Source organism: Acipenser ruthenus, chromosome 22 (assembly GCF_902713425.1).
Source record: "Acipenser ruthenus chromosome 22, fAciRut3.2 maternal haplotype, whole genome shotgun sequence".
Lineage (NCBI taxonomy): Eukaryota > Metazoa > Chordata > Actinopteri > Acipenseriformes > Acipenseridae > Acipenser > Acipenser ruthenus.
This window is the reverse complement of record NC_081210.1, coordinates 30601000-30613608: the sequence shown is the minus strand read 5'-3', so window position 1 is coordinate 30613608 and position 12609 is coordinate 30601000. Positions and strand designations below refer to the sequence as shown.

Below are 12609 nucleotides of genomic sequence, written 5' to 3'. Positions count from 1 at the left end.
TGTTACACATTGTAAAACCCCTTCATTTCTAATGCAATACGTGCACGCTGTTACACATTGTAAAACCCCTTCATTTCTAATGCAATACGTGCACGCTGTTACACATTGTAAAACCTCTTCATTTCTAATGCAATACGTGCACGCTGTTACACATTGTAAAACCCCTTCATTTCTAATGCAATACGTGCACGCTGTTACACATTGTAAAACCTCTTCATTTCTAATGCAATACGTGCACGCTGTTACACACTGTAAAACCCCTTCATTTCTAATGCAATACGTGCACGCTGTTACACATTGTAAAACAGACAGATTGCACGACACACACCTGGCTGTGTTGATGTTGTTTTCAGCTTCCACCAATGCTTCAGTGTCAGCGTCACTGCCAGAGCCTTCCAGCAGGGCGGCGCTCTCCACTTCCTGGGGAGGCAAAAAAGAAAGAAATAAAAATAAAGCTTGTCACGTCACACGTCTCAGAACAATATTCTAACATGCAGCAGCAAAACATGACTTGCTTTTCCGTGAACTGCTTGAGACACACCTTTTGTAAATATGTTTTGGTCCATTTGGAGCATTAGCCCCAGTGTAGGGGAGTCCAGGTCATAACTAGCTTTATTAATACTATGACTGTCCATCAGCTAACCCACACGTACGCGCTATTGCCATGTCAATACCTCCTGTTCTGGATCACATTACTGAACCACAATTTCCAGTGAAGTTTCCTCCTCCTCCTCTCCCTGTTGCATGCTGAGATGGTCGTGCTTACCTGCCTGCTCTCCTCCTCCTCCTCCTCGTCACCCATCTCTTCTGGACAGTCTTTAGGCAGTGTTTCTACAAGCCCAGGCTGGGAGCTGTCCTCGTCTCGCTCCACTGGTCCAGTGCCAGCCTCCCTACGATGACACACAGGAGTGTTAGCTGGAGGAGCAGTCAGGCAGGGCCAGCTGCACTGAACAGGTTAGCAGCCTCGGCACAGCTCAGTGAATCAGGACAGAAGCAGCCTCAGGAGCAAGCCACCTGTATGTTATGATCAGAGCATTTCTACAGACGTTTTAAAGCAAACCAATAAATACATTGACCATAAAAAGGAGATTATGAAGTTTAACTTCATTTCAAATGTAAGAGGAATAACAATAATAATAAACAATGTAACAGATTTTCTGTTTTTATTTTTGAGGATTACACTGCTCCAAACTTTATTTATTTATTTATTTATTTATTTTTAAGATTCTACATGAAAGATAAATACATCAATCTATTAAGCGCATTAAATACACACGTGTACATTTGAAAGATGCCGAATATATATGTTCCGTCCAACTAATTTCCCCCACTGTTTAGCAGGAAATATCTGCCATGTTATCACACTGACCCTCCCCCTCGCCCTGACCCTTCCCCTGACCCTAACCCTAACCCTGACCCTCACCCTCCCCCCTGACCCTGACCCAGCTCACAACAAAAAGGGGAAGTGAAAACAAAGAACCCTGTAATCCGTATCCATCTATCTATCTATGCATCCAGCTATCTGTGTAGCAGTGTGTGTGTGTCTGTGTGCACAGGGCTCTCACCCCTGCCCCAGCCCCTCGGCTCCCTGCCTCTCATAGCTGCGGGTCTCCTCGGCTCCCTGCCTCTCATAGCTGTGGATCTCCTCGGCTCCCTGCCTCTCATAGCTGTGGATCTCCTGCTCAATGCTGCTCTGCAGGTCAAAGAGATGCTGCTCCACCGCAGCACGGATCGTCCTCTCGATGATGCTGCAGACAGAGACAGAGAGCATGGACGTGAGACACAAACACACTAAAAGAGCACAAGACAACCCATTTCAAACTGCACACACCTTCACTAATATATATACACACACTTGGCTAAGTCAGGCTCCTGAAGTCAACATCAAATCCTTTGTTAGAACTGCCAATTCCCAGCATTGCCTAAGATCACCTGAACTCGCCCAGTCCTGCCAATTTTAATTATGCTACTAGAATCATATTAGCGTTTGTGTAAATATTTAATAAGATGTTAAAACAGAAGGAAAAATAATAACTATAACCAGATCCTGCTTCGATGATTTACCCTCACAGAGTCTGTTCGGCGATTGACTAAGCTGGTTTTGGATCTGCTGGTAAGGAAACCGCAGGAATGTTTAAGCTTCCTCGTTGAAGTGAGAGCAGCATTGCATGTGAACTAAACAAGCAAGGCTGTTTAGATTGATAGTTTTGGACCAGCTGATACCTTAACGTGGAGGATTTTACAGCTTGCTTGGGTTCTGTTTTGTCTTTTTTTTTTTTTTTTAAATAGTGATAACTTTATTGAACTTTCGAAGTGTTTAGGACAACTCTGTCAAGCCGAGGGAACACGGAGTCACTTTGTGGTTTGGAACTTGGTTTCAGGAGACTGCGTTTCAGGCCAGTGCACGGTACACCAGGTTTGACTTGGGGTTTGATACAGCAGAGTAGGTCTCCCAGTCTCCTGCAACCAGGTTTTAAGTCACTGTTGCTGAAAAAGTGGTTTTGTGTTCCCTCAGCTTTACTCAAATCAGAGAATCAATATTGGGCAATAATAAATAAGTATGAATAAAACACGTGCATACAGATCAAAAAGACAAATCCAATCACATAGTATACCACAAACTAAACGAGCTACACAAGAAATGGTCTAAGATGAGATATAATACCGGTACTGCTCTCCCCAATCAGTAAAAACAAAGCTTTACTTACTCTGCAGAAGCTGGCAAAATACTGATGGGAGTGATGTGGGAACTGGAAGAAAAGAGAAAGAGAAACACACATGAGATCTACTGTATTAGACAAAGGCACAGCACAATGGGAGCTGTCTTCACCCTAACTGCTTTCACTGCAGACTACAGAGAAGGGAAAAAAAACCCTCAAGGTGCTCGCCTCTCGCTCACGCGATGGTTTAATACAGAATATCATGAAGGTCTGCATTTGCAAGGCAGCATCCAGCCTGACTGTCTCCATCAGAGAGAGGATGAGATGGAGAGGGTTTGTTTTAATTTGAATGAGAACCCCAGAGCAGCCATTCCTGCTGTTTAGAAGCCTTGCTCTCTGCAATGGTGCGGGCGAGCGGAGGTGTGGGTGAGAGAGCAGGGCTGCTGCTGAAAAGAAAACCAATTACACCAGATTGCTATTAAACCAGACTGCAACGACACTGCTGCTGGGTTCCACACACCGCCAGAGAGATATGAACACCGAGATGAATCAGCACACTTTCTGAGCTCCTAAACAAGCACTAGCATCTCAGAATTGCCTCTTCATGCAGTGGGCTGGGGGTGAACATTCTGCAGCTCTGACCGCTGGGGTCCGGGCTGGGGGTGTTTGTGTTACTTTATAACCCGCATGTGTTGTGCTGTAAGTGTGTGTGTATTATTTTAAATGACCAAAGCAATTCAAAACCATTTTGAGTAAGAGGGTGTTTAGGAACAGGTTAGCTTCAATACAAGGTGCAACGTTTTGAGATGTTTTGGGAGTTTATTTGAAATATTAAATGCAGTCGTTTATGGATTAAACAGCAGCACTCAAAATGAGTCCAAAGAGTGAGGCATTTCCTCCTTTTGTTTCAGAGATATTTATACTCAAAAATAATAAAACAGCAGCCTGTGTAACCCACAGTCAGCCCAGGCTATTAGTAAACACTGCAGGGTTATTGTTGTAACAGGAAGTGGGGTCAGCACAGCGGGGTTGGCTCTATTACACTGCATCAGCTTCCATCTCACTGAATTTCCGCTGGTTTGTCAAACTAAAACTGACTTCATACAAGCCCTTCAGCTCTAGAAAACACTGCCTTCCAGTCCCAGCCTCAGACAAGCCCTTCAGCTCTAGAAAACACTGCCTCTTCCAGACCCAGCCTCACACAAGCCCTTCAGCTCTAGAAAACACTGCCTCTTCCAGACCCAGCCTCACACAAGCCCTTCAGCTCTAGAAAACACTGCCTTCCAGTCCCAGCCTCACACAAGCCCTTCAGCTCTAGAAAACACTGCCTTCCAGTCCCAGCCTCACACAAGCCCTTCAGCTCTAGAAAACACTGTCCTCCAGTCCTCAGCTCTATAACTCTTCAGGATAACCAGCTTCCCAAGTCCCAGCACCAACCAAGAGGCCATGATGCCTTTAAAGTTACTTTAAAAGCTGTTGCCTTAGAATATATCTACCTAGCTCCTACTCCCTCTCCCCTCTCTAGTGTGCTCTCTCACCAAGGTCAGAGTTAAATAAACAAATCAAAATCGATCTGAGGGGGTCAGCGGGTGAGTGAGTGAAGCGATAAGAACTAATTCCTGGAACCGTTTATAAATATGACCAGAGAGAGACCCAGACATACCTGGCAACCACTTCCTCCCCGATCTCCACTGCTGCAGCATTTTCACATTGTAAAGAGGGCGCAGCCTGGGTAAATACACACACAACCCCCCCCCCCCCCCCCCACTTAAATGTGTGCGGATTGCTGCTCTCCACAGAGGCTATAGTGATCAATCAGCACACATCTAAGTAGCTGTTTCTTCACTTGTTTAATTAGAGTGGTGAATTAGTCCAATCAGCACCACCGACGCTCACCTGGGTGTCAGAACCTGTTTGCTGTGGACCGCTCAGCACCAACAGTCACTTTGCTGCAGCTCTAGTCAGTAACATTTTGTTTTTGAAGAACACCAATTGCTCTCAACTGGAACTCGTTTAAAATTCCACCTCACAATTCTTTTTAATTGAAGTAAGGTCCAAACAACATACCGTGTGACTGAACTCAGTCAAGGGAGACAGTGAGAATGTCAGCAATTGGAAGCGCATGACGGTAGTACAGTGCTGTCCCTCAACCAGTGTGCAGAAAGACTCTAGTTAGCGTGGGATAGAAGTGAGGGGAATAACTTGTCCCAAGGTCAAGGAGTACCTTTCTGTTAAAAACCTGCCCGGAGCTTGAGCAGAGCAGAGGTCCCTTCCAGTCCAGCTCTTAACAAACCTGCTCTAAACTGCTTCATTGATCTGCTTGAACTTTCACCCAGGCCCTGAAGCAGTTCACTGTTTAAATCTACCTCTTAACCCTGGAGAGGCACGGACTGTCATGACTGGTACTGGTAAACCCTGGGCAGACACGGTTTGGGAATTCCAGGGACAAGGTGACCTACAGAGCTGTAATATTGACACATTGTTAGCACACAGGAATGACACAACAATCACCAGCCAAAGCACTGGAGTGCAAGTGAGCTCATAAAGGGATTAGAGGCCAGGAAAGAGCTGTACTTTTATGCAAGGTATAAACCACGACGGGCCGTGCGGTTCCCATGAAACATATATATACGCACGCCTGGGTGGTGATTAGGACGTGACGAAACCCAGACCTTTAGGCACCCAGAGGTGTGTATATTGTGTACATTTTTTTCAGGTGGATTACTGTCTTCACTGGGAAAGTTAATTTTCCCAACCCGTTTTCTAAAGCATTATAATACTGTGATCATATTACTAGTGTGAATAAAAACGGTACAGTAATGGATTATCATTATTATACAAAATAAGCCAGGTTTGAGCAACTCAATAAAAAGGAAATCGTTACACAGCGATATTAGAACTGCTAAGAACAGGTTAAAAGGCACACACTGCTGTATTGCCAATGTTTCTGTTGGAAAATTGCTGGTCAGATATCTTTCAGCAACTCGTTCTACTGACGTAATAATTCTCCCCAGCAGAGTGCGACAGATGCCAAAAACCTGCAATAAAGGTTTCTCTTGCCGTTTTCATTGGACAGGATTGCTGTCAGAAAACAACGTCATTCTCCAGTCAGGAGAAAACTGCGGCTTCACAGCCCAGCTCAACTGGGGAGCAAACTGAACAGTGTAGATGCTTTATTAGGATGGACAGAAAACACTAAGATAGCCGAGACTTGTACCATTAAAAAAAAACCACAACTAACAAACAGATTCTACAACAAATACAGAAGATAAATAAGAAAAGCACACAGGGTTATTACACTTATGAAGGTCTAACAGGACTACAGACAAGCACTGTGAATAAAGGTCTATTCTTACTGCTGAAATGAAAAAAACATTCCCTCAACATCCTGCATTAGATTGTGGGGAGAGCTGCATCAAGCTGGAGAGACTACCATGCAGCAACTGGTTGAGCAGAGAGGATCCTGCGACACACACACAGCCATCACAAAAGAAAGGGCTACACTCTGATAGTGCTGACCCTGGCGCTTCACAATCAGAGACACACAATCCTAAATCGGGCTGTACTCAAGTGCCAGAAAACGAATAAATAAAAGCAATATCGATCGACACAGACGGCATGCACCAAAACAAACAGCAGAGCAGAGCCTCACACGAGAGGGTTACCTGTGAAGCAGAACATGGCAGGCCATTCTGGCTTGTGCGGCTTCTCGTTATCCCGACTGGGCACTTTCAGGTGAGAAGGTCTGTATGAATATGTTAAACTGCACGCCAGCGCTGCCTGGGTACATACTGCAGACCGGACTGCTAGTGCTGCTGCGTGCGGGGCTCAGCACTGCTCAGAGTGCTGCAGTAAACACGTCAGACACTGGGTCAAATATAAGGCAGGGTGATGCAACTGCTCAGCCAGCCAATGAGCTTGCAAGACACGACCAGCACTGTTCCTCCAGCTATTCCCCCCACCCCATGCAAGCATAGAGCAGTCTGGCCCGATCGCAGTATTCAATCTTTGATTTGTTTTTGCTGCTGCGTTGAAGAGTGCACCGTAATGTTAGGCAGAATGAATCATGAGACGCTGTCTATGGACACCGATTAGAGATGAAGATCTGAAACAGCCTGTGGGGTTACAAGCAGCTTCATAAATAACAGCAGCAGCCCCTCTCAATGTTAAACACACATCACCAAATATATCCCCTGTGCCTCTTAGTAACCTCTCGGAGAAGTCTGCCTGGCAGCCCAGACCCATCAGCTGCTACATACAGGCGCTGAGTCAGTGCTCTGGGGCGCCTGCAGTTGTGTCAGGGCAGGCTAGCCAGTGCTGTATTGGGGTACAAACCAGACCAGTGCTCTGGGGCGCCCACAGACCACCGAGAGGACATTCATTTGGAAAATAAGCGTGCACACTCCCAGCCAGCTTCCTGACACACAGGTGCACATGGATACTGACATAGTGACAGAGCCACCAGCATGCTTCAGAGCAGCAGTGTTCACCCAGGGGGCTGTTTATCATACTCGTTTACTTCACGGCTGTGCACAAAATACTTTCCACAGCTCAACGCAGACTGAAATATTACAGCGTATATTTCGCTTGACTTGTTTCTCAATCTTTCAGTGTATGTGCATCTGTGAAGCAAGTGCTGAGCTTAGAAACATTTTACATTTCAATGCTGCAGGATCACTTTTAATGACATTTTAGTGTGTGAAAAAACGGCCAAGTTCTGTATCAATGTAGCATTTTCTCATTGGCTAATAGTTAATAAATATCTTATCTCCTTCCCTTTCTTAGTGTACTATACACTACAGTGTGTGAAAGAAGAAACAGCAGCTGACCTTTACTATTAATTCATTATTTATTTTTATAATGGCACATATTTCTAATTACTTCTACTGTATATATAAAAGGGCTTGTGTTGAGATGAGCAGAAGAGCCCCTATTGGATTGTCTGAAGTGCAATAAAATAGGAGAATAACCACAGGGTATGAGACGAATAGCAAGCCCAAGCTGATTTGTACATCCTGGGCTTGCATGGAAAGCAGTGTGATGACTGATATGTGATGTTTTAGAATGTGCACAGCAGGGACAGGCCGCTGGCTCATTAGCTGTTCAGTTATTTGGGAACATGCTTAACTACATTATTTTTGACCAGTGACAGCTTGCTTTCAATTCCTGCATCATCTTTCCAAGGCTCAAGTTTCCACCAAATCGCCAGCAAGGGTTTCGTAAGGAGCCGTGGTAACCTGGCTTACCGCAGGACTCAAGGTCAGTATCACGTGTACGTCTGAAGGCTGGTTTGACTTGCCGAGCACCTAGTTCTGGAATTAAAAACACATCAGCATTTGAAAGTGCTGAACATGTTTCTAAATATATACGAAGTGTAACTTTCACAAGTGGTTCTCCCACAAATTCCCTGCAATCCGAGATCTTAATACCCTAGAAAATCCTCCAATGAAAAGCAGACGGTTCGGACAGCGAAGACTGAATCCAGCGACAGCTGCCCCCCACCCCCCGGTAGTTATGAAAACAATCACTTGGCCACTCTGAAGTGCTCCTGCTGTACCAACCTGAAGGGCAAGTCAATCAAGCGGAGCCATGTGTCCCTGTGAACAGCTGCTGAACAGCTGCATTCGAGGAGCCTGGCTTGTACTGCCCCGTATTTGGTCACTCATCCTGCCGACTTTCATTGCTACACAGCGAATGTTTTTGTTGCAACAGAGGCACAAAGTGGCCGAGACACACAGCTCCCCTTCCTGGTGTGTGCTCTACCGGAATAGCATCCGAAAGCAAATGATACAGCCGGGCGTTCTTCTAGCGAGATCCAGCCCCTCTGCTGTGATTTGAACACTTCTCCGCTCCAGTCACAGAGTAGGAACGGGGTCCCCAGTCGTGAGATTGTTCGATGCATCAGAAATTGGGAGTTTACCCAAAGCGGATTAACTGTCCACTGGTGTGTTTTTACTGCAGCTGCACAGAGGCACAACATGAAATCCAGACCCTTTGTGTCCCTACCTGAAACAGGCTCATGTCTGCCAATCTTACTGCATAGCTTTCAGATCTGCCTGCTAATACCTGTGTGCCTGTGTGTGTGTGTTTCTTCTTTGTGGATTACAGATGAATACACTTTATCCTCTTAATCCTCAGAGAGTAACTGGGCCAGGACAAACCCATCAGGAGAAGCAGAAGCGGAGGATGGGAGTCCCGTGCAGTATGAAAAACAACTCAGATAGAGACCTGAGCTTAATATCTGCAAGTGGCACCATATGGTATAAGGAAGGCAAAATGAATTGTAACAGCACGTCTAGGAAAGAGATCTCCACTCCAAGCTGCACTCCGCTAATCTGGTTTAGGAAAGAGAACTCCCCTCAGAACTGTGTTCACAGTAAACAATTACCTGTAGTTACCCCTGAGTTGCCCATCTGTACAGTAACTTAGTGCTGAGCTGTGCTAAGTTAAAAGCAGTCCACAGTATTAAGACACACATGTAAGGACCCCACTCTGTCCTTTAGAAATGTGTTTTTAATATAATTAATGGTATGTGCAAAAATAAAAAAAAAGAAACCACAAACACAAATCTTAAATAAACCACCACATGGATGATTGCTTTTGGAAGAGACCCAGCAGCGTTCCTGAACAAACAATATAATCACAACGTACACACTGCGAATGCGCTGGTGTATCTCAATGCAAAGCTGGAGCACATCCTGTACAAACCCCATCAGACCTCGCTTATCTCAGCTGCTTCACTTTGAATCAGAGGGGTAAGTGAAACAAGTCTTGCTTCTAGATATTTCACATTCCAAAGTACATTGATATTTGTAAACAGTGCATGCTAACCCCTCTCAATCCTATCTAAATAGAAAGTAATTTGGTTCCACAGATAGCGTTATTTACCATTGCCTTCGGTTTTTATTTGCGCGGCAGTAACTGCAGGTCCCTGAACCCTTATCAAGCTCATATGGATAATCCTTGATGCCAACATTCCTCTGTGCAACTGCAACAGACTTATGTATGTGACCTGAATCAGTGACTTTTAAAAGGTAAAGTAAGATTTCAGTTCTACAGTATAAACAAACCCTGAATACTAAACGGATCGTCATGTTATTGTGCACTTTACAAAATCTCAAAGGCCTTGCTGCTGTTGCTGCTTACATCTCCTTTTTGATTTAGTGGCAATGGCTGCAGAGGAAGCAGGAGAAGCGCGAGCAGTGGAATGAAAGCCCTGGGTGCGAGGAGGAGGGAGGGGCTTGTTTACCTGGACGAGGCGGAGTCCTCGTTCTGGGATTCCTCCGGGCTGTCCTCACTGTCCTGGGGTAGATCCTCACACTGCTCCAGCTTCTCCTCTTCCAGCAGCTCCGTGATCTGCAGGGGACACAGACAGCCAGTCAGACAGGGCCCGGGAATGGAGAGGTACCCTCAGCCCTGGTGAACTGTCACATCCCTTTTGGGTCACAGATTACAAGAAACAGTTTCTACTGAGTACACCCAGCATGGATGCGCTTGCAAAGAGCAATCTGACACACAGCAGCTACAGAACAAAACTATACATAAACAGGGGTGTCTCCATGTTAATGGCTTCTCTGGGGCTTCTTCTACACATATGGCAAGTTACACACTAAGTTTGAATGCATATTTAACCTGTTTAACTCCTTATGCATTGCCCTTCAGTGCAGAGGTCTATTAGCAGAGTTCCCACTAAAGGTGCAGAGTTATGAGATCAGTTTACAGTTCACTCTATTAAAGTAAAACACAATCTGTCTTTTACGATTTAAATGCTGTAACTCTGACTTCCACAAAGACATACACTGGCGGCTTTCTTCTTTGCTGCAGTAAAGGAAACACAGATTACAGATTTATGAAGTGAACGACTTTGCAGTTGCGCTCAACATACTAAACTGTAGTTAACTACTGAGACACAGGCAAGACTACACAAGACAGGCCTCGGCAGTCATAATAAGGTAGTGCTGAGGGCTGCTTAGTTGAAAAATCATCATCTTGGGGATTATTCATTTACATGGCTTACCATAAACCCAAATACACAACACAAAGTGCATGCAGGGTCCTGACAATCTACTCCTTTTCCTCCTCAATGGAAAGAACTCCTGGGTGCCAAGTTTAAAGAATACTTCTGTCTAGACATTCATTTTTCTCAGCCACTAGTTCAGACTAGCCCCCCTCTGTATGCCAGCTGGTGTGTAGCCATGGAAACCAGCTGAATATTGCCGGACTGGATTAAGGAGCCCATGGCTCATCACGTATGCAGACGAACACGGCTCAGACTCGGAATAAATCTCAGAGAATCCACTGGTGACTGGCTTGGATCCAGGAAGGGCCAACATGTTGCTTCAGAGGCTTACCCTGGCCTTGCTTTACTGTGGGTAACAATGGGAGCTGGACAGACACACTCTCTAACAGGGAAGCCAATTAGCAATGCCAGGGACTTCTGAATGTGTACAGGACGTTCTCCCCTCTAGACACAGCACCTCTCATTAACTGATCTCTATACCCAGCGCTCCTATTAATATCATGGGAGAGAATTCCCCTTGGGAAGGAAGCATATTCACTGCATGCAACCCCCGAGTCAGCAGCCAGGCACAGCAAGCACCACAGCCACATCAAATACTGTACAACAGACACAACAACTACACTGACAGCACAACTTTCCCCATGTGAAAAACCAAACTAAAACGCCACCAGCAAAACAAAGCTCATCTGTGTCTGTGTTTCTCCCTAGAAAAAGCCCTTGTGAACTGAAGAGCAGTATCACAGCTTTCTTCCTGAGGCCATATGAAAAGTATAAATATAAATTCTGAGCTGCAAATGGGTTTTTTGTTCGGCAGAGGAGCTGCTACTTCCATGCTTAACACAGCTGATGTAATTGGATACCGTGGTTATGTAAAGCTGACACAAAAACCTTATTATAGATACCAGTCATAGATTCCTGTACTCAAACACTGGAAGGTTTCTGTCTGCAGTCACATTTTTTAAAAGTCATTGGGGGGAAAAACTGCACTCATTTTAGCCTGGAAAAGGCTATCCGCACAGCAGACCACCAGGGGGCAGTGCAACTAATCACAGACACTACTAATGGCAAAGGGCATCAGGGAAGGTATGCAGAGCGCCATTCAAATACTGGACTTATGCAAAACTGAAAGGGCTTGAGCTGGAGCTGCCCTGACCAGTCAGCCACGGCGCGCAACAGCGCTGGAGCAACGGCTTTACCGCACAGCAAGGGCTAGCACCGATCGGACATGGCTTCAACACACAGCGGTCTTACAGGTGCAGCATGTGTTTACTGAGGAGCGGCTTGTACATACGCCCAAATGGAAATGAGACTTGACTAAAGGGCAGCGAGAGAAAACCTTTCCCGAGGTTTGCATATGAAAATAAAAAAAGACAGATCACTTCCCTTGCATCTACGCAAAAATGAAAGCAAAACAGCACGGCTTTGTGGAGAGATGCTGTGGAAACGCAGGGGGGTGGGGGGGGGGGGTGGATAACCCTACCGTGCTCTAATTATTCATATCCGGATGCACAGCTGTTACTACACAGACTGGCTGACTTCATGCTTCTGTTAGTTTAAAGTGACAGCGCCGTGTGTGAATGTGCATTTGAAGACACAGAGGAAGACTTGTAGTCTAAATGTTTGTCACTGAACTTATTCCATTTCTTCTGGTATTCCCTTAATTCAGCACTATTGAGTGTGTTGTGGCTCTGGAAGGGATGTGCCTTTCCAGAATCCCCTGTCGTCAGTTTCCTGGGTAAAGGGAGCTCTGGAGCTGCTGAGCAGGTCTGGTACGGTTCTCATCAGGGTTTCTCAGCACGAGAAGGTTAAGCTGTGCCCAGGAAAGGATTGCTTTACTGGGACAGTAACTACAAGTGTGTCCATGGCAGGTTCTCAGAAGTATAGTGACGCTGTTTATTTGTACTCTAGGTAAGGTAACATTCTAGCAAC

The 12609-nt window shown here is 45.5% G+C and overlaps 1 protein-coding gene across 7 annotated transcripts in view; it reads right to left on the bottom strand.

Annotated features, from left to right (window-relative positions):
• LOC117962690 (protein FAM13B-like) overlaps positions 1-12609 on the bottom strand; it is a 39475-nt gene that overhangs the window by 11313 nt on the left and 15553 nt on the right. For 6 of the 7 annotated variants that reach the window (XM_058996513.1, XM_058996515.1, XM_058996512.1 and 3 more), the window contains exons 7-11: positions 9910-10016; positions 2709-2750; positions 1566-1748; positions 767-890; positions 329-420 (exon numbers count right to left, since the gene is read on the bottom strand). In XM_058996513.1, coding sequence (XP_058852496.1) covers positions 329-420; positions 767-890; positions 1566-1748; positions 2709-2750; positions 9910-10016 — 548 coding nt within the window. The remainder of the gene's footprint in view (positions 1-328; positions 421-766; positions 891-1565; positions 1749-2708; positions 2751-9909; positions 10017-12609) is intronic. The other variant, XM_058996516.1, reaches the window with a different exon arrangement.